This window comes from Abramis brama (genome assembly GCF_963993115.1).
Source record: "Abramis brama genome assembly, chromosome: 1".
In the NCBI taxonomy this organism is placed as follows: Eukaryota; Metazoa; Chordata; class Actinopteri; order Cypriniformes; family Leuciscidae; genus Abramis; species Abramis brama.
Window position 1 is genome coordinate 24860130 of NC_139963.1, and position 21900 is coordinate 24882029.

At 37.7% G+C, this 21900-nt stretch overlaps 2 protein-coding genes across 2 annotated transcripts; both read right to left on the reverse strand.

Moving 5' to 3' along the window:
* Nucleotides 1-1734: 1734 nt before the first annotated feature.
* On the reverse strand, nt 1735-13329 carry hirip3 (HIRA interacting protein 3). The gene is made up of 8 exons (XM_084115733.1): nt 13168-13329; nt 12559-12679; nt 7555-7711; nt 6850-7467; nt 6603-6769; nt 3189-3339; nt 2360-2458; nt 1735-2229 (listed from the first exon to the last, which is right to left on the reverse strand). Exons 1-8 carry the CDS (start codon nt 13233-13235, stop codon nt 2036-2038), a joined length of 1575 nt encoding a protein of 524 aa, XP_083971859.1. The 5' UTR covers nt 13236-13329; the 3' UTR covers nt 1735-2035.
* Nucleotides 13330-13729: 400 nt separating this feature from the next.
* On the reverse strand, nt 13730-19372 carry kctd13 (potassium channel tetramerization domain containing 13). The gene is made up of 7 exons (XM_084115759.1): nt 19217-19372; nt 17543-17819; nt 17070-17239; nt 16835-16921; nt 15726-15778; nt 15079-15274; nt 13730-14990 (listed from the first exon to the last, which is right to left on the reverse strand). Exons 2-7 carry the CDS (start codon nt 17781-17783, stop codon nt 14745-14747), a joined length of 993 nt encoding a protein of 330 aa, XP_083971885.1. The 5' UTR covers nt 17784-17819; nt 19217-19372; the 3' UTR covers nt 13730-14744.
* Nucleotides 19373-21900: the final 2528 nt, after the last annotated feature.

The window sequence follows — 21900 nt, forward strand, 5'->3', positions numbered from 1 at the left end:
CTTCAGCGAGTCAATATCAATAATGCAGTGAGGTGAGAAGCAATGCTAACTCAGGTCACTCCAAATCAAGCAGCTTACGATCAATGTGGCGAATTCGCATTGAATCTGAGGTGAAATCCGTGTGGGGAACGAATTGCTCACACTAAATCCCCAAATGCACAATTCCTAGCAAGATGATGCGGTTTTGCCCACTGAATTTGCCCGCTGATAATACTGAATGGGCCTGCTAACCTGACTCGACAAAAATCTTTAAAATAATTATTTCTGATGAAATACCTTTTTTTACTTTATTTTGTAAAAGTGAAATTACAAAATGTTCCTCAAAATTTACAAGTGGGGTAGTATGAACTTACTTATGAATGTTTTATTTGTGAGTCATTTAAACAGGGAATTTCCATATCTTCTTTTGTCACATCAGTATGTGGTCGAGCCCCATTCTTCCTCTCACCAAGATTGCCAAAAGGAAGAATGCAACCGCAGTGTCTTGGCCGTGGCAAGTCAGCATTCACACAGGCCTTGTCTTCAGTGGGAGTCTAATCAATAAAGACCGGGTTTTGTCTGTAGATCTGTCCATACTCAAGTATGTAGTGCCTTGAGTTATTTATAAGTACCATATAGCATATGCAGCTGTGGATTCATAATAGTAAAATTAAGACTGATTATTTGCACTGTCTCTGCATCTGACATTGTGGTCTACTTGGGACGTCTGTCTGTTCTGTAAATGTTAGCAAATTATGGAATTATAGCACTGCTCCAGCTCTCTTCTTCAGTGGCTTTCTCTGATTACATTAAGTCAGTCTGTCTGGGTGCTGCTGGTAGTCCATTCGCTGGAGGTACAGAGAGCAGGATCACTGGATTGAGCTCAAGCCTATTTTCAAGTGAGTGAACTCCTCTTCAAATGACTCAACACAACAATAAGATAAATGTATAGCAAGACACCAGTCTTAAGTTCCACTTTTCATCCAAATCAATTCACAGTAACCTGGAGCAACTTTTTCACTACTATATAGTGACACTTCTATAGACAGACCTAAATAGTGTGTGCAATCCTGTTTTATCTTCTGTTACAGTTGTTGACAGTGTTATAGTAAATGTAAACTGTTTGCCTCTGCAGAATGACGTTGGAATCTATTGGTCAGTAAGCAGGGTTATGATAACACTTCTGGTCTGTATATCAGTGCGTCTGAATATCAAGACTGGATCAACTCTCACATAAGCAGCAACCAGCTGGGGTTCGTCTCATTCCCCTTGAATGTGAGTCGCTCACACAACCTCCTCTCTTCTTCCCTTGCTGTCACATTCTCCATCATCACTCTTACCTTCTGCCTCTGTAATTTAATAGTTAATCTTAAATGAAGTTGACAGCTGACAGGTCTTTTTATTTTTTTTAACAAACTTCAATATTGATTAGTGGTAAGATTCTGGGGTCGTCATCAATATGAAAAAGACTAAAAAAAGTGATTTCGTTTTATAATTCTACTCCATTTCTCAGGATCTGAATTTCTGTAATAGAGCTCACATAAGCAAGATGTCCTCTTTAAAAACATGTAATCATTGACTCAGTATAATCAAAATAAAGAATACAAGAATTCATTGTGGGAATGTTCTTTTTTTTTTGTCTACATTGTGAAATATACGCCTTTAAGTCAAAGCACATTTCTAAAAAATAAAATAAAAAAAATAATAAAAATTGTATACCATGTCCGCAAAAAAAGACATGGGAGAAGGAATGGATAATGTAAAACAAATTCAATATACATTATTTTATTTTCAAAGCTGCATGAACCTCATTCTACACATTTGGAACACTTAAATATACTTCAAAGTACAAACTAGCAATTATAAAATGCATGAAAGTATAGAACAAACATATCGGAAGGAAAATCCAAACACATCCTACAATTTTTGAGGATGTACACATAAAACTCCTTTGCCAAAGAACAGACTGGTTCATTAGAGCAGGTTTAACAGTTTGTTGTAAAACAGAGAGCGGGTGCAATGCTGGAACCGATTGTATGTACAAGGCACTTGCCGTCTAGTCGCTCTCCCCGTCATCACTGATGATTCCTTGCAGGTTGCCCCAGGGTGCTCCTCTCTTGCGGCCTGTGTTTGTGTGGTCTTCCCCACTATCTGAGTCCGAGTCCACAACACGTTTATAGGCAGAGGGGGGAGGAGAGGCATTTTGTGCGGGAGGCCATGCTGCTGCTGCTGCTCTCCTTTTGGGACGACCTGATGAACAAAGTTGTCATGTCATTAGGTTTAGGGCTGAAAAGGGTAAAAATCCCAAATTTAAAATTCCCCGATTTCAAGGTATTCATAAACATGGGAATCATTGAGATACAGAATCAAGTGCCATTACCCTGAGTGGTGATGATGTTGCTGAGGTCTAGCTCAGCCAGTTCCTGTGCTTCTTCTCTCTTTAGTCGAGCTTTCTTACACTTCTCTATGGAGGGCTGACCTGGGACAGACACATTTCATGGGTAATAAATGTGTTTGTACAAAAATAATTTATAACATTTATAGGGCCCTATTAAATCGGTTTTATTTTTTCCCAAAATTCTGTTTTCCATTTTATTTGATTTTTTATTAAAAATGGTTTATTTACATTTTAATACTCAAATCATGGCTAATCAATTGAATTCACAAAACTTATAAAACATTAATAGGGCCTTATGAAATGTGTTTTTTCTGTTATAATTTTCCTGGATTATGATTGAATACAAAATTTATTATCAAAAACAGTGTTAATGAAATGAATGCATTAAAACTTTACCAGTTTAATTAATCTTTTCAAATTTAATCAAATGAAAATGTAACAATCCCTATTTTAGCAAAGTGGTGCACAATAGAGGTTTACTGTTATGTTAAAACAAACACACAAAAAAAGCACACAAAAAAAGTTTTAATAAGCTATTATTATTGTTCCTACTACTATGAGATGCACATATACTGTACAAAACTAATATATTTCTGTCATAAGACCTTTGAGTTTCTGTGTACCTGACAATAGTATTATCAAATTAAATTTGAAGATGAAACTCGTATAGTGAGACGCTGACAACACCACAAGCATCACGCATGTTTGTGTATGTGTAGTAAATAAACCGTTCCAAAAGACTACAAAAAGCAGTCTTATTGAGGGTTAATTGTGTGTGTGCTCCCCCGTGTGTCCACACATGCACACTAACCTTCCACACCCAGCTCCTCCAGCTCTTTTTTCAGCACAGCCACCTTCGCCTTTACTGATCGGCAGCCGTCTAACAGCTTCTTGTAGTTCCGTCTCACACCACAGAGGGCGATGTAGCGCTTCAGCCTGGACACAGCCTTATTCTCTTCATCCTGATGGTGAACAAATTATTCAAATCAGTTATAATTTTCACTATCTTAGCCATTTAATCATTTCTTGGTAAAATTATTTTTACTATTCTATAGAATATTTTTCTATAGAATATTTTTCTAACCATTCATAAACACACATTTGGTGTAAAATACAATAAAATGTAAATACATTCTCAATCTGAGCAATTCTGGCTGTAACAAATAAACACTAAACACAGAAGTAGCTTTAAATAATCCACAAAATATCACACAATAAACGTGTGTTGTTAGATTACATGGCTTTCCATTGCTGTCTGCCATTGCAGTTGTTGGGAGTAATTACTTTATGTTTGGTATTTACAGGTATTTTTCATCAAAATCCATTTAGAACTAGAAACTACGCCTCAGAAACAATTAATGCAGACATATGAGAGCTACAGGTCACTACTGTGTCTGTAAAGGCACTAAACAAACACTTTAGATTTTGCTTGATTACCTAGCTACACTTAGCTATGGAAGCTTGTTTCTGCCACAGAACAAAAAAAACATAATTTTGACTTCTCAATTCTTTCAACTGTGAGATATAAATTTGCAATTGCGAGTAATACAATAATATTTGTGAGATATAAACTCACAATTCTGATATCAAGTCTGTTTCTGATGGGAAAAAAGTCAGTTCACGACTGACTTTTTTTGCAATTGCGACTTTAAACCTCGCAATTCTGACTATTACACCAGGATTCGTGCAAGGTGCTTGAAGTACTTGAATTTGACTTCTGAAATTTAAGCCCTGGAAACCCCTTGAAAACAGACGAGGTTCTATTTATGAAAAGGTACTTAAAGTGCTTGAATTATTGAAAGACTATATATATGAAATTAGTGTTTAATTTCGTCTAACACATACAATATTTTCACTCAAAATTAACGCTGCACCCATATTATATATAGAGTGATTTCGTATGGCTATTAGCAGGCTATTGCTCATACATTTCCAATTATATGATACAGCTTTCATTCTTCAGGTCAGTCATATATTCATGAGGAGAAAAAAATCAGTTTGAACGAGGAAAGCAATATATTTGTCATAGTATCCTATCAATGGTTAAGTGGATTTCACATGACTGACAGCTCTGGTCAGTGGTTTGATCTCTTTGAAGTAAAGCGCCAGATTCAGCTTCACCCCGGAGCATCTTTGCTTGTCGGTTGCGCCTTATAAGGTGTTGTTCAAAGTTAAAATTATTTCCTTGTTTATAGCCTTGCTTCGTTCCAGAATGAATCAGCATTTTTTTTATGAACGGTCTACTAGCACACTCTTGAAGTCAGTCCTTTGCTGCCACCTACGGGCGGAACATTGTAACCTGCACAGAAGTCGTTGATAAACCCCCATCAGACAGTTTCTCAATACCAAATATTATTTATTGAACAAAAATAGCATTATAAACTTTGTATTTAATATATATTATTAAATAAGTTGTATTATGGATACCTTATATCTGTAATAAAAGTAAGTACCGTATTTTCCGGACTATAAGTCGCTCCGGAGTATAAGTCGCATCAGTCAAAAAATGCGTCATGAAGAGGAAAAAAACATATATAAGTCGCACTGGAGTATAAGTCGCATTTATTTAGAAATTTATTTCACAAAATCCAAGACCAAGAACATACATTTAATCTGGAAAGGCAAGTTATTTAACTACACAGTAGCACACAGAACAACAGGCTGAGTAGGTGTCCGGTGTGTTAACGCAACACATTAACAGTTATTCAGCTACACAAAAGCATAAAGAACATATACCTGGGAGGCTGAATAGGCTAAATTAACATAAGCCAGGGAGTCCAACAAGCAAGTTACCAGTAAACAAGTTCAACAAGCTCCCGCGATCTCATTCCACATCACTGAATCCATTAAATTTTCTTCATATGGTGTCGCTTCTGAATAACTCCGCCAACTAGAGCGCCCTCTCGCGGCTGTAGACGGTAATGTTTTATCTTGGTTCATCTCAGTCTGAATTAATTTTGATATATAAGTCCCTGAATATAAGTCGCAGGGCCAGCCAAACTATGAAAAAAAGTGCGACTTATAGTCCGGAAAATACGGTAATAAAAAAATTCTGCAGAGGCAAAATTTATATTTTTAGTGCAAAGAAGTCATTAGATTGCAATATAATAAACATTGAAATGCATTACATTTAACAAATGAAATCCTTTCTGTTATTACATCTTTAAATAAGAATCATATAAGAAGTTTATGCCCTCTTTCTATTTGCTCTTCTATGCACTGAAAACTCAAAGGCTTTGTTCCCACACTTAAAGTTGCAACAGTCACTGCATACAGTTTGCATGTTCTGCACTTTATTTGTACCATTTTGTTTTATTAGTATATTTTTATTTATCTATTTACTTTTTTAGAATTTAAAAGATAATAGATAGTGTTTGATAAGCGAGATTTCTGATTGTGGTCCTTGAAAACCCAAAAAGTGGTGCTTTAAAAGTCCTCGAAAGTCCTGGAATTTTATTTTACAGTATCTGTATGATCCCAATACAAACAGCTGCGAGTTTATATCTTAGAATCTTTAGAATACGCAGTTGAGTTTATATCTCGCAATTCTGAGAAAAAATTCAGAATTGTGAGATAAAAATGCGCAATAACCTTTCTATTTATTTTTTTATTCCGTGGTGGAAACAAGCTTCCCATACTTAGCCAAGAATAGAATATTGTGAAATATGTCAAATGTGAGATGACAAAATTCACTACAGGGTATTTTATCCAACATTTTAAATATCTGGAGCATTTTTGACCCAAACCAGAACTAGTGTTCAAAAGTTTGAGGTCGGTAAGTCTTTTTAATGTTTCTGAAAAAAGTATCTTATGCTCAACAAGGCTGCATTTATTTGATCAAAAATACAGTCAAAAACAGTACTATTGTGAAATATTATTACAATTATTACAATTTATATTTGAATATATTTTAAAATGTAATGTATTACTGTAACGGCAAAGCTGAATTTAAGAAAAACTTAATGCAGAAAACAGTAGTGCTGCTTAATATTTTGTAGAAAACGTTATACATTTTTTTTAGAATTCTTTGATGAATAGAAAGTTCTAAAGAACAGCACTCATTTGAAACAGTAAGGACATTTATAATCTTACAAAAGATTTTTGTCTGCTGCTATTCAGAATAAAAGCACTCTTGCTTGTTTGATATTCCTTAGATAAAACACAGTGGTGAAAAAAAAGTTGTGTGTTATTTTTTTTTTTTTTTGAGTTCTCAAATTCATCTTGCCTTTCCTCTGGTTGTGTTTTCCCTATCCTCACTGCGTTTTTTCTTCTTCACGCTTTTGTCCTCCTCCTTCTTGCCCTTCTCTCGCTCCTCCTCGTCCTCCAGTGAGGTAAGAGACGAGGAGTCCGAGTCCTCTGCCGATTCCTTCTGACTGCCCTTTAATTTCTCCTCTATAAAGAAAAGAAGAGATGAACTATGTAAGTAGAGAGATTTAAACGTGCACCCACTTTAACCTCTGAGGGATTCTTACCATTTTTCTCGGTCTCTTTAGATGATAAAGCGGCAGCATCGTTTCGTTTATCTGTCTCCTGTTCACTGTCTCCAGTGCTTTCATTTTCAGAGTTGCTCTTGTTTTTTGTTTCAGTGCTCTCGTTTTTCTCCTCCTCACTTTCAGAGCTGCTCCCAAACACTTCCCTCTGCACTTCTTTCACAATATCGCTCTCGACCGGCTTCTTTTTTCTGACATCTTTTCTTTTGCTCTGTGTCTTCGCTTTGCTCTTCACTTTTTCATCCTCAGAATCACTCGCAGACTCACTTTTTGCTGGTTTATCACTGGTTTCCTCCTCACTGTCTGAATCCTCTTTCTTTTTCTTTTCTTTCAATGGTGGTTTTTGCCTGGCCTCCTCCTCATCAGAATCCATCAACTCCTCTTCATCCCTATCCATCACCTTCCCTTTCTTCTTCGTTTTCTTTTTCTTGTCATTGTCCTCTTCTTGTTTGCCCCGTCTCTTATTCTGTGGTTTTCTTTTAATGTTCTTTTTCTCTTGCTCCTCCTCACTGTCTTCACCCGTGTCTTTATCACTTCCAGCGTCTTCCTCTTTTTGCCCTCCCTCGTTCATAGCCTTCTCTATTCCAGAGTCAGGGGAATCTGGAAAAGAGAGATTATAAAGTTACTCACGCAACATCCAATGAGGAAATAAAACAAGGACAGACTCCACAAGTACTACACAGATACCTGGAGAAGACGACTCTAGCCGTGATCTCTTTGTCTTTCCCAACATTTTATTCTCTTCATCCCCACCATCATCGTTGTCATCATCCTCCCTTTTCCTTTTGTTCTGGCTCTTTGACGGATTCACACTTTTAATAAGAGGCTCATCATCACTGCTGGCCTGAAAAGATAGATTACCTTTACTAAGCCTCAACTTTAAAATGTTACTGACAAATCACACTGTTGATGTACACCATATTATTATGTTCTTTTCTCTTTTTGGGTGTTTGGAAAGCTCAGAACATTTGGCCAAACGTTGTGGTTGAGACACTTACAATTAAATATTGAGCAGTCCATACTGTGGTTTAAACTGTGTCCATCTTCATTCCCAAATAAACGCTAAAGCATCTTTAACTGACTTAAGGAACGTAAATGTCAATAACTTATGTTTATTATGTGGATTCATTCAGATTTTAGAAGAGATTATCAAAGTAATGTTTGATTTAAAAAGTTTTAATAATGTTACTGTATAACTAGGGGTGGATGATATACCAGTAGACACAATAAGCTGCTAGAGATTTTTGACTAACATCTCGATTACGGCTATGCTCATGTGACGTTGCCAAGCATGTCATTTGCAGGTGTTTTTAAGCATTGTGGATTAAACTTTATTAAGCATTAATAAGTGATTTTAAACCACTGAAGGTCAATGGCAGTGAAAGACAACTAATTTAGGTATATATGTAGCCTGGTAATACCAAACTCTGCTACTTCGCTTTGCTTCGTAGTGACGTGGCAAAATCAATAGTTAACAAACAGCATCAAGGCATAAGAAACATTCAGAGTCAAATTGTATTAAAGAGAAAAAGGTTTATTCTCTTTAAGAGGTTTGTTCACAAAAATACCGCGACAGCTACCTCGTGGTAGGAACAAGACCTAATCACACAGAAACCAGACAGTCTTTTATACAGTCTCTTCTCCTGTAATTTTCCTGCTCCCCCCGTAAAACCAGATCGAGACAATGGTTCTTCAACCCTCTCTGTCTTTCCTGAATAGGAACTCGTTCAAGACAGGTGACATACATGCACACTGAGAGAGAATCACAATCTAAATCAAAGGAAAACCCACACAATATTTAAGAAGTAAATGGGAAAGACTAAAATATAAAATTTCCATAAAGGTAGACAGAGTCTGGAAGGGCATAATTGAAAAGTGTTTTCTTTCTCGCCGGGGGCGCTTGTCTGAAGTTTAAAATCATTGGTTACCCGTAAGCCAATCACATAACGTTTGGTTATGGCGTGTGTTATGCGCATGCTCAGCCGCATCTAACTTCCACTGTAAACACATGTATGATGCGAAAACAAAACCATCGAGGGAAATACCGGAGTGAACATGGCTGTGAACGACTTTTGCAGATTATGTGAAGTAAATCTACGCATCCACGGTATAATCAGCGTCTACGTCACGGCTCTCAGCCCGCCCTCTGTTCGTTGACTGGCCGGCTGTTTTGAGGCCGGAGGAAAACTGGGAGATAGGTTGCTATCTCAGACTGAGTACAGAAGCGAACCGAAATTGAGCGGAAGTACGAAGTCTGACGTAGTCAGGCTAGTATATACGCACACTGTCTGAGAAACTGTTTCTGAGCACACACACACATAAAGCCACTGTTCATAGGCTACGTTCTCACTGTCAGTCCAAACCCGATTATTTACGTATCCGATTGGAATCTGATCTAAAATTAATGACTGTCCACAATGTGTATCGCAACTGTTCAGATCCAATTTGTGCGTCCATCCCGCTCTTTATCTGCGTTGGTTTCTACTGCAAAGGCAATAGTTGCCTAATAATTGTTGGTAGGTATACGCCAAAAACAACAACAAGCCCAACATAGAGGGGTTTGCAATAGACAACATGACATCTCATTTACAACATGATAATGTGTAGCCGTCGCGCCGGACTACTGCGTCTTATGATGCAGCGGCAGAAACATAGGAGGCTGGTATGAGCGGCTTCATTCTGTGTTGACGTCTCCGCCTACCCTGGTAATCCAGAGTTCTCGCGAGAGCACAAGCTGAATTTGCTCAGCGAGTTACTCTGGTGTCGAGTAATGATGCTCATTAAATATGCCCCTCGATCTGAGCTGCACCAATCATATCGGGTTATCTGATATAGGCGGGCCAGAGGCGAGATGTCGACAGCACTGTGACGTCGAAGTCATTAGTAAACATTGCAAGATGGCTATGGATGAACACCAGTTGTTTGAAACGGCTTTGGCCGCTACAATGAACGAGTTAGATTTGGCTTTTTATCTAAAACAGGAACAGAAGACGCCGCTCGAATCGTTCCTTTGCAAGAAGGGCGTTTTTGCTGTTTCGTCGACCGGATACGGCAAGAGTCTTATCAGAGAATGTCTAATAAGGTTAGCGCCGCTGGTAGCTGAGGTTTATTGTTGTGATTGGTCGTAGTGTTATCCAATTGCGTGCAGCGAGATTTTCAAATGCATGCTTAGTGCCGCCCCTCGAGCTGGCCGATTTTCATTAGTCGACGCCAGACCATTAATCTTTTAGATTTAGGTCTGGATTTCCAGGCTAGTCTCCGCCGGTTTCAAAACACGTGTCTGTTATAGTCATTTTCTGCTCGTCCAGCACTTTGCAACAACACAACCTCATTTCTGCAGCGACTTTCAGCATGTTTCCTATAACAACGTCAGATGTTTACGTTTTAAGTGGCATGAAAAAATTACATAAACCACGCAAAATCCATTCAAAGCGGTCAGACTGAAACAGATTTCCAGAAATGAGATTTGAATAGGATTTCAAACCCGGCAAAAACATATGAATGTAGCTCGAAACGGATTTGTAAAAATTGCATTTCATGTGATTTTTTGCCATCCACACTTGCTAAATCTGATTGGATTTCAATCGGATATGCACAAAAATCGTAGCCATAGAGCGCGCACGAGTACTGAACCGAGTTCTTTTTGGCGCCTTATTGGCCGTAAACGGTTAAATACACCATTATTACTTATGTGCCAAAATGCCCGTCTTTGTGAGTATCCTCATAAACATATTTGTTTATGTCTTAAGTGAACAAGAACAATTGAGAAAGAAACCGTACGTGTATTAGTACTATTAAGGCATTAGTGCATTTGATCTTAAAGTGAGGGCAACCTAATAAACCTGCTGTCATCTGTCATAAATGTTAACTATCAAACAACAAAAGACAAAAACAAATTGTCTGTAATTATAAGAATAAATGTAAATTTAATATTTAATTCATACTGAAGACTATGCAGTGTTTTTGTTTTGTAATTGTATGTACTTTTATGTACAATTTATGTAGTTCTTATTTCTAGTGCTTGAAGTTTTTCAGGTAGGTCTATTTCATTTGCGTCTTTGTTCTATTGTAGTTTGATGTCTTTTTGCTTGTATTGTAATTTGTTTTCTTTTCTTTGTTATTTCATCACTGACTGTTTTCAGTAAGTTTGAGGTTTTTGTTTTATTTTTTTACTTAGGCTAGAGTTAGTTGCTTTGTGATATTGAAATTGGTGACAAGAATTATGAAATTTTGATATCATAAAAACCTTATTTAAAGCTAAAATATGTTTGCTTTTTAATTCACCGCTAGGGGTCGCTAACCTCTTACAATAACAAAGGCATAGGTTGATGACGCAGTGATAAGCGGAATAATGGGACTTGCTGTCATGCAGATGGATCCAATAATGTTTATGGATGAGTGAATACATTCATGTTTTTTAACTTGACTGTGGTATGAAGCAGGGCACGATTGCTAATGAGAGACAGATGTCAGCGCCACACGCGAGTCCCGCGGATTTAAAGGAATGAGGACATTTAATTCTACCGAACTACACGCAAGTGCTGAATTACCCACACTGGTCAGTTTATCAGACGAATGAAACTTGTGAGGTAACGCAGCATTGTTTCACTTGGTCTAACGTTACACTATCACACTAAACTGCATTTGAGTGAGTTGAAAGTTATAATGTTATTCTATGTGTTAGTTTGTTTTGAGACTAGCAGTAAGCTAGATCAACTTTAGAATAACATACTGATCATATTCTAATATTTCATCATGTTGAGCTATATAACATTGATTAGTTTTATGTACATTTGCTCACCTGTCTAATAAAGTACATGCAAGAGCGGCGTCCCGGTCAAGTCCAAGTTAGTCGCGGCATTGAAAACGCCACGCTGATATTGATCCTCATTTTAGTTTTCCTTTTGTCCCAAAGTCAGCTTGCCATGGTCCATAATGTTTGAACGAAACAACAGCGTGTCGCTAGACGTTAAGCACTAAGCAGTTGTCCACGTCTGTCGCCATGGTTACTATGGCAGTACAAGCGGAAACCAGGGATAATGTGGATATTACGTCATTGACAGGCGACAAGTGAACAGGGACGGGCACTTTTTAAAATTGTGAATTTCTCTGAATTTACTAATTCTTGGAAACATTTAGGATAATGGCAGTTATCAATTGAAGAAAATATATAACACTGTGCAAGTGGTTTTTGGATTTTTTGGATTCTTACATATTGTTAAAGCAAAAATGACTATATTGTGGTATATATTGTTATTGTGAAATAAAATTACTCATATTGAAATATAAGATTTGTCATATTGCCCACCCCTATGTGTAACGTAATTTTATTTTAAGGAAAACATACTGATAAAAAGATAAAATGTTTTGCAATGTTACAATTCATTCCTGTCCATGAAAAATTAACCTCCAATCAATTGTAACCACTTTATGAGCAGTTTTCACCAATAATTGCACTGCTCAAAGACCTCAACTCTAGAAAAAAAGTGCAACACTCACTCATGTTAAACATGAATATAACCTTATTTCTTTAGAAACAATGATTATTTCACACCTCCAATTTGTTCTGAGACTTTCAGTAAAGTGTGTTGGAGTTAATAATCAATAATCAAAGGGTGGAGCTTAGCAAAGGGTCGTTTTCGGACAGATGCATGATGGTAAGATCACACAACTTCACTGTCTCTTCCTCACCTGCATCTTCAGAAGTTCCTCCTCGACTATTTTCTTCATCAACTGTCTGTCCTTGGTGCTGAGCGACTCTCTACCCACCTTCTCCAGGTATCTCCTCCGCAAAATGCCTAAAGTCAGTGTACTTGAAAAAGGTTGAAGAGTAACAGTAAATTAGACATGCAAATGCAATTCTGGTGGACCAATAAAAAATCCGTGCAAAAAGTCACATGACTTAACACCACATATTTTGTACACAGCAAAACAGAAGCACACTTTCACCTAGTAACGTTAGTGGCTTGTCCATGCTTTTACGTAAGCTGCGTCACACATCATTGTGGTGTCCCCTGATCGTGTTTTACTCGACACATGCAGATTGAAGCGCTCCTCGTGTGATATGACCGTCTTCATACAAGAATCCAACACTAACCACCCCTTTATATCTTCCTAATCCGTTCCTTTTTCCCTAGATATCACTCACTAGCTAGAGACCGAAGTGAGACCTGACATGCGTGCAATATTTCTCATTTAACGAGTTTATGATTCAGCCCTGACTTCCACATAACATAACATTCTTTGATATATAATGATGATAACCTAGCATTTCGACATTACTTTCAACCCGCAGTTTACCTGAGATCCGAACACTTGTGCAGTTCTCTCACAACGAACTCTCGTATCACGTCCTCTTCTTTGGCCATGTTTTTTTACACATTTGCGCCACTTTTTACACCACTGCGTACTGTGCGTACTTAGCGCGCGCGACACCCTTCCTTGGCGCGCTTTGCTGTGCTCGGCTACGTTGCTTTACGTCATCACGCACAATTTCCGACAGACGCGCTTACGTATTATTTATAACATCATACAGTTGGTCAAAACGTTTCTTGTGTCCGCTAAAACTTCTTCTTTCATGAATTCTCTTATAAATACGCTAATTAAAATATTTTAGGTTAGAGAATGTATACGTCTTTAAAACTTCAACAGATACTTTTTTTATGATTGATTTAGGGTTGTCTTTTAAATGTTTACTTATTAATAAGTAATTTAATATTCGCATATTTATTATTTTCATCCTTTATTTGGTATGAATAGGTCATTTTGGCACTCTATTATGATCGACTGTGTTTTTTTAAGGTGTAATTCTTTGGAATATTTTTTTTAAGACAAAACCAAAATAACTTCAAAACCACAAGGATTTTACCAAAAAGCATTTTTTATTGAAAATGTTAATGGAAAATTAATTCAATTTGATTAAAATTCCAAGACAATTTTTGGACGGCATTCCACATACTAATTTAATTGGCAGAATTAAAGAGGTGTTTTTTTGGTCAAGGACAGTGAGTGCATACATTTATGGCTTACATTGGTCAATAAAACATCGTTTTGTGAAATGGTTTGTAACTTAGTGGTAACTACTGTCGTCATGCCAGGCGCCATCTTTGTCTAGAAATGATTTAGAATAAAATTATAACATCGTTTAGTGCTAGAAGTATTTCAATCCTACTGATGCGTCTAACCCATTGCTGTTTTAGAGTGTATTCAGTGATATGTTAGAAACTACAGTAATCATCGTCTTTTTAAACAATAACAATATTAGTTTTAGAAATATTGTTTAACATGCCCATCCAAATTTTACGTACCAATCGTGAGGCACAGTTGTGTAAAATTATTTACTTGTTAAGCTTTCTATTTGTTACAAAAAGGATGTTTAAAACTGGACCCCCCTGCTATCAATGGCTGCAACAACAAGCTGAGCAAATTTGGTCAGTTTCCCAGAAGATCTGACAGTCCTATGCAACATAACGCCTCCATGTACCTCTCATCATTCTCAACACCTCAAGTCAGCATACATCACAGTTTACTATTAAACACTGAAAGATAAACTTTCACATGGCCCATTCAAACAAATTAGAACATTAAAAAAAACACAACTTATTTCACACTGAAACTTGAAAAAGTGGAAATTCTGGACAATAAATTAACTGAATAATAAATTAAATTTAACAAAAAATGAAAAAAGATAAATGTAAATTTATCTCACAGAAAAAAAAGGGAAAAAAAACTGTGCCACACTGTGGCAACTTCAGTATTATTTCTAAACTAGCCCCCACCCCTCCCATTTCAGTGCAGTATTAAACATACCAAAGTTGTCTTTCTTTTCTCAACCAATCTTTCCATTTTTCACATGCATGATTCAGTACCATTCTGATTCAGTCTTTGTAGACAGTCTGCTGTCCGTGACCCCTTTCATCATGCATGATATGCCTCCGAACATGGATACGCCTCACCCGCCTATCCCCGCCCCCTGCACCCGCCCCTTCCTCCTCCGACTGGCCCACACCTGGTGACGAGACGCCCCCTGACTCCAGCAGGGCCATGCCTCCCGAACCTCGCCCATTTTCATAGATCAAAATGTTGAGTGTCTCCTCAAAGATACGAGCTTCTGGAAACTCAACCTATGTGAACGGATAGAAAAAAAAAAAGAACAGTGAGAAAACAGACATATATGCACACAGACAAGAGTGTTTAATTCCCATTGCTCACTTTGGTCTGCTTCTTCTCAGTGGCATAAACAATGGAGGTGCAGCAGACTTCTGCAATCTTGCGTCCCTCACCATAGAAAGACCAGCAGCATATCTCATCTCCCAACACATCTTTAATAAACAGCACTCTGCCATTAAAGCGCAGCCCCAGCTTATCGAACAGCTCGATGTTCTTCAGAAGGTTATCATCAGAGTTGCTGAGGGAACAAAGGGTCATTTTATATAGAAAAAGAAACCTCTCACTCACATTTACATTTATGAAACTGGCAGATGCTTTGATCCAAAGTGACTTACATTGTATTCAAGCTATACATTTTTATAATTCATGCATTCCCTGGAAATCGAACCCACGACCTTGGTTTTGCTAGTGCCATGCTCTACTGTTTGACATACAGGAATACTTATGTGTTTTAAAATCATTTTGGATTTTTCTTTCCTACAGTCACCAGGCATAATTACAAGGTGTCATTGAGCTATATGATTTTGCCAAAAAGTGAGGTGTGCGTGTGACAACAATTATTTATTTAGAATATAAGTCACAATCACATTATGGCTTACATGCTTTCTGAAACGAGAAGGTGGTATGCTCAGAGTAAACATTGTTCTTTTTGAAATAGCAGAAGGAGCGAGAATGAGGGCTGAATGTACCTGGTATAGGAGTATTTATTGTTCCCTCTGTTATTCTGCAGTTTCACCACTGGCTGCAATGAGGAAAAGATTATTCATGAAACAAAGACCACTTTTTTCCTCCATACTGTACGCCCACACCCCATACTGTACACAGTAGAAGGGTTTTATTTGGATCCTTAAAGGCCAGAATACACGACACCATGATTAAGAAAATATTTTTTGTATTACAAGTTTCTGAAATGTTATGCTTAAATATACAAATTATGCATTTTCCAATTCAATATGCTCTAATTTGCATACATTTCCAAGCCAGGTTCAAAAAGAAAATTTCATTTTTTTTGCCACATAAGAGTTAAAGGTTTTTGGCTCTCTTTTTTATTACTCCATAAATCAGAAAGTACTGTCAACAGGCAGAATAAAGAAAATCACCATGTTTTTAGGAATAAAATGATATATGAACAAACCCCTCTGTAAAATCCTTCAGAATATAGATGGGAATAAATCAAGAAAGTTTGGTGTATGTAAGTCCTACTTGAAGTGGAGATTTCTGGCTCAGTGCATGAGGGAAAATAAAACGGCCTTTAAATATATGTATTGTAATTGAAATCTACAGATGCAAATCGATAAAGAGTACTAAAATAATGTGTATATTATGGAGGTTTTCTGTCCTCTAGTCAAGTAAAATAGCCCAAAATATCGAAATTACTCAGCACGGATCAGAAAAAAAATCAGAACGGATTTAAAACATTAGGCATCATGCATTTGGCAACTTTGTAAATGGTTACTGAACGCAACAAACTCGCACAGAAACATGAGCCTCATTGCTAGGAGACGCATGACAAATGATAAGAATATGTAAAAAATATTTCCCTCCATATATTTCTGATATCCTCTGACTGGAGGACAGTCTGTGCGTGTGCCCATGGTACACTACATGATTTTCTTTAAAATCAGTCTGACTGTCCATAATCTGCAGACTGGCTCGGACTTTAAGCAACGAGCATTGACTCCTCTAGACAGCAAACCTGGGCAAAAGCAGTATAGTGTATTCCAGCCCTAAGAGATCACATTTTTTATGTGTTATTTTTGTCAGAGGAGAAGTAAATATTAAGCCTCTGTTATCTCACCTTCCTACAGGTGGCTATCATTCTCTGTTCCTCTTTGGCTGAAGTGATCATAGGAATGTGACAACCCCTGCAGACATCCCTGCGTTTCTGCATCAACATCAAAAAAACCATAGTAAGTGTCAACAGCGGTCAAACACCTTCCTTGGCTCAAAGAAGCATTTCAATTCTATGCAGACATAGACACATTGAGCCAACACTAAAGGGACAGAAACACAAGCCCAGTGGATCCTCTAACCTGTAATGTGGTGAGGCAGTGCTGTACAAGACCCTGGAGCCTGTAGTATTGCGCCTCTTTCAACACTTCCTCCAGCTCCCGTGTGCTCTCCGGCAAAGGAACTGTCCCGTCCCGCAGGAAGTTCAGCACCAGGGAAAAGTGTCTCCCACATCGGTCTAGCACAACCCAGCCTTAAAAGATGAGTGAGCACACATTATATATACATCTGTTTCTGCATCTATACGAATTTTTTTTGAAGAAATAAAGTGACAGTAAAGACATTTATAATGTTACAAAATCTATTGGTGAGCATAAAGGCCCGTTAACACCAAGGGCGATAACTATAATGATAACAATAAAGATATAGTTAAAAATCTGTCGCTAATATAGGTATAATTATCGTTCTTGGTTAAGAGACTTCTTTCAAAAACACACCCAAAAAAAAAAACTCTTTTGAAATGTTGTGTACAATACATTCTCATGCTTTTTCTTACCCTCAGAGTCTATGGAGACCTCAGTGCTCCCATCACAGATACTCCTGAGCAGACTGTCCTCCTTGCTGAGCGTCTGGACGGTGGTGTAGTGGAGAGTTCCCCCCACATTGAGCTTTACATACTTACTCCCCGCCAGGCTCCTGTCAGCCTTTCCTTCCCCAACATGGCTGGAGAACGATGGGGCAGAACCGGACACAGTCACCACATTCCCACCAGACGAACCAGATGCCTCAGCAGACATCAGGGGAGTAGAAATCAAATACTGCTTATTTATTGCCTAAAAATATAAAGAACACAAATGGAGAGCAGACAGAATTTCAAACTTGAGTACTTTATAATTGTTTATTCACCCTCATGTCAATCCAAACCTGTATGATTTTCGTACATCTATGGAACAAACAAGGAGAGTTTCTAAGGAATATTCTCGTTTCCATTCATTTAATGAAACTGAATGAGGACTGGGGCTGTAAACCACCAAAATTTTCAAAGCAGCACAAATGCGATCCACAAGAATCATGTAGCCTACGATATTCCAAGAACTCTAAAGCCATACAGTAGCTTTGTGTGAGGAACAGACCAAAATTTAGGACATTTTTGATTAAAAAAAAAAACTCCCCTAGCTCTCTTTGGCATCACGAGTGTTCATGAAAGAATGTCCAATTTGTGAACAAATTGTCCTTTATTAGTTGATCTTGTTCACAAATGGGAGTGATCGAGTTGTGAAGTTCAACTAGAGCAGTAAACAGCCCAATGGATGGTACGTTTTTCAGTGAATAGCGTCTGTTCATATGATTTCAAAATGACCATATTGCTTCAAAGGAATACAGCACACAAGTGGATATGGATACTTTAATAATGCTTTTTAACATTTCGAAGCTTGACAGCTCCAGCCCTTCTTAATATAGAATGAATAGCCTAAATTTTATTTACTTAATGAGTAAATGAGTTAGAATATATATATTTTTTCTATTTGTTTCGAAGCCAAAGTATGGCATCAAAACAATCTCTGGTGATTGCTCACAAGATTTCACATATGTACAAAAGACATAAAACTTTATGAGGGCAAAATAAACCAATAAATGTTGTGACACGTCTTCAAAGATATGCATGAACAAGGTGACACAACATTAAGTGTGCACACCTCATGATATGAAAACAACCATTGAAACTATTCCAGAGCACATGTAACAAAGAAAACATACAGAAAGCGGCAGAAAACTAATATCTGATAACGTAAATAAAGCAATGCATTTAGCATCTGTCAAAGAGCATCCGATGATCGATCTCACTGGGTCTAAAAACATATCCTTAAAAACATGTGAATAACACCCGTTTAGCAATAGCCTGGAGGGTTGTGATTGTGAATATCAGTCCACTCCACTGGGGAGGCCACATATGTGTTTCTGTACTGATATCAGAGGAAATGGACAGAATTAGGTCAACAAATTCAGTAAGATCTTAACTCCAGCTGAGAGATCTCGCTAATCCTCGTCTAGACCACACCAAATTTGTTTCCCACCATTCACTAGTCATTTACAAATGGACAACTGACAGTTAAAGGGAAACACAAGAACAGAATCTGACCAGTGAGCATGATGTATGTGTCTTATAATGATAAGCTTATTAGCTCTTGAGCTAGCTCTTGAACGAGCTGTCAGCGAGCAAAACACTTACCAAGCTGGGTCCCCGCGATAAGGTGCGCAAAATATAAAGTAATCGCTACGGACTGTTACATCTATAACAGTTAACCTGAAATTATTTTTCAACAAATCATAATTTCCTCTGTTGTCTCGCAGCACGACTGTCCTCTTCCTCTTTCTTGCTTGTTGTGGGTTGACAATGGCTGCTCACCCTCGCGAGGAGTGTCTTTCGTTGACTGATTGGTCCAAATCAACGTCTGTCAAGCGAGTTAGCCCCGCCCCCTGTAACGGCCTACAGCGAAGCTGTTTGAATTGGGCTATTTTATTAGGTCAATGTTTTCTTCTGTAACACTAAATTTCTTACAAGTTTTAAACCTTTAAGTCTTAAAAATGTGGAATATGTAAATTAGTGTAATTTGTGTGTGTGTGTATATATATTAATGTGGAGTTGTTCCCCCCTTTGCATGCTATAACAGCTTCCACTCTTCTGGGAAAGCCTCCACAAGATTTTGGAGTATTTCTGTGGGAAATTTTGCCCATTCATCCAGTAGCGCATTTGTGAGGTCAGGCACCGAAGTTGAATGAGAAGACCTCTCTCACAATCTCCGTTCTAGTTCATCCCAAAGGTGTTTTATGTGGTTGAGATCAGTGCTCCGTGTGGGCCAGTCAAATTCTTCCATACCAAACTCATCCAATCATGTCTTTATGGACCTTGCTTTGCCTTTGTGTACTTGGGCACAGTCATTCTAGAATAGAAAAGGGCCTTTATGAAGGTAATATGATGCCATATAAAGAATCGCATGCGCAGGGTAAGATTTGTGAAAGTGTAGGGTAGGCTACATAAGATTGCAAGCGTAAATGAAATTTGCGTGTGCAAGAGAAGATTTGTAAAGGTTTAAATCACCTTTCAAGTGTAAGAAAACAATATTTGCTGCATTTCACTGTTATTCGTAAGTGTAATTCATGTATTGTGAAACTGCAGCTTCATGCTTACGCAAAATAAATAGGATCTGTATTCTTCTGACTGCCATGTTTTCGCACAAATATGGCCAAAAGCATTGCAAGCCTGTGAACAGCAATTTGCAACTGAAAACAACAGAGTCAGGAACTGCTAAACACATTGATCGCGTAAGATCAACCTTTGTGTAAAAAAATAAACTGTTGCAAATGTCTAAATGACTTGTTGTGTACATGCGGCAAAAAAGTTCCCGAAATAACCCGATTTGTACAGTTGCGTCTTTCTTTTACCTGCGCTTACAGTTTTAGCAAACTGTAGGTTTTGGTAAACCTTTACAAATCTTCTCTTGCACATGCAAATTTAATTTACGCTCTCAATCTTATGTACACCTGTCACCTTCACAAATCTGACCCTGCGCATGTGATTCTTTATGGCATCATATTACCTCCATAGGCCTTCCGCAAACTGTTCCCACAAGGTTGGAAGCATAGTCCAAAATTATTGTTTTTTGTGGTTATTGTCCAAAATGTCATTGTATGCTGAAGCATTAAGATTTCCCTTCACTGAAAGTAAGGGGCCTAGCCAAACCTCTGAAAAATAACCCTATACCATTATCTATCCTCCATCAAACCTTTCAGTTGGCACAATGCAGTCAGGCAGGTAATGTTCTCATGGCATCCGCCTAAAATTAGACTGTCAAACACACAGAGAATTGATTTTATAAAAATGTGGCAATGGGTCTGATTGAAACACCTGAATGAAAAAAATAAGTGGTGTGTCACAATCCTTTTGTCCATTTTAGTGTATATATATATATATATATGTGTGTGTGTGTGTGTGTGTGTTAGTGCTTTCAAATCGATTAATCGCATCTAAAAGTTTTTGTTTATATATGTGTATATATATATATATATATATATGTATGTATATGTATATATACTACATATATTATTATATATATACAATATTTTAACTTAGATGTAATTAATCATGATTAATCTCTTTCTCTCTCTCTCTCTCTCTATATATATATATATACACAGGTGCTAGTCATAAAATTAGAATATCATCAAAAAGTTTATTTTTTTCAAGAATTCAACTTAACAGTTGAAACTAATATATTATATAGACTCATTACATGCAACGTGAGATATTTCAAGCCTTTATTTGTTATAATTTTGATGGCTTACAGCTTATGAAACCCACGAAATCAAAATCCCAGAAAATTAGAATATTACATGAAATCACACAGTAATTACACAGTGATACCATGGTCATTGAACCAGGTTTTGGTTCTTTTGGCAATGTGGGCAGGTGTAAATCCTACTGGAAAATGAAGTCAGCATCTCCATAAAGCTTGTCTGCTGAAGGAAGCATGAAGTGCTCTGGAAATGTCCTGGTAGACGGCTGCGTTGAGTGGACAGCACAGTGGACCAACACCAGCCGATGACATGGCTCCCCAAACCAACACAGACTGTGGAAACTTCACACTGGACTTCAAGCATCTTGGATTGTGTGCCTCTCCATTCTTCCTCCAGACTCTGGGACCTTGGTTTCCAAATGAGATGCAAAATTTGCTCTCATCAGAAAAGAGGACTTTGGTCCACTGTGCTTTATTAAATCCAGAGTCAGCGCAGCCGTCTACCAGGACATTTTCAGAGCACTTCATGCTTCCTTCATTTTCCAGCAGGTTTTGCACCTGCCCACACTGCCAAAAGAACCCAAACCTGGTTCAATGACCATGGCATTACTGTAACGGT

Coding starts and splice junctions, on each gene's coding strand:
- hirip3 (XM_084115733.1), bottom strand. CDS start 13,235: ATGGCCAAAGAAGAGGACGTGATACGAGAGTTCGTTGTGAGAGAACTG. Junction 2,459..3,188: donor GGAGGAGCTGGGTGTGGAAG/GTTAGTGTGCAT, acceptor TGTCTGTCCCAG/GTCAGCCCTCCATAGAGAAG. Junction 2,230..2,359: donor CAACATCATCACCACTCAGG/GTAATGGCACTT, acceptor TTTGTTCATCAG/GTCGTCCCAAAAGGAGAGCA.
- kctd13 (XM_084115759.1), bottom strand. CDS start 17,783: ATGTCTGCTGAGGCATCTGGTTCGTCTGGTGGGAATGTGGTGACTGTG. Junction 17,240..17,542: donor GGTCTCCATAGACTCTGAGG/GTAAGAAAAAGC, acceptor TCATCTTTTAAG/GCTGGGTTGTGCTAGACCGA. Junction 15,779..16,834: donor TGATAGCCACCTGTAGGAAG/GTGAGATAACAG, acceptor TCCTCATTGCAG/CCAGTGGTGAAACTGCAGAA.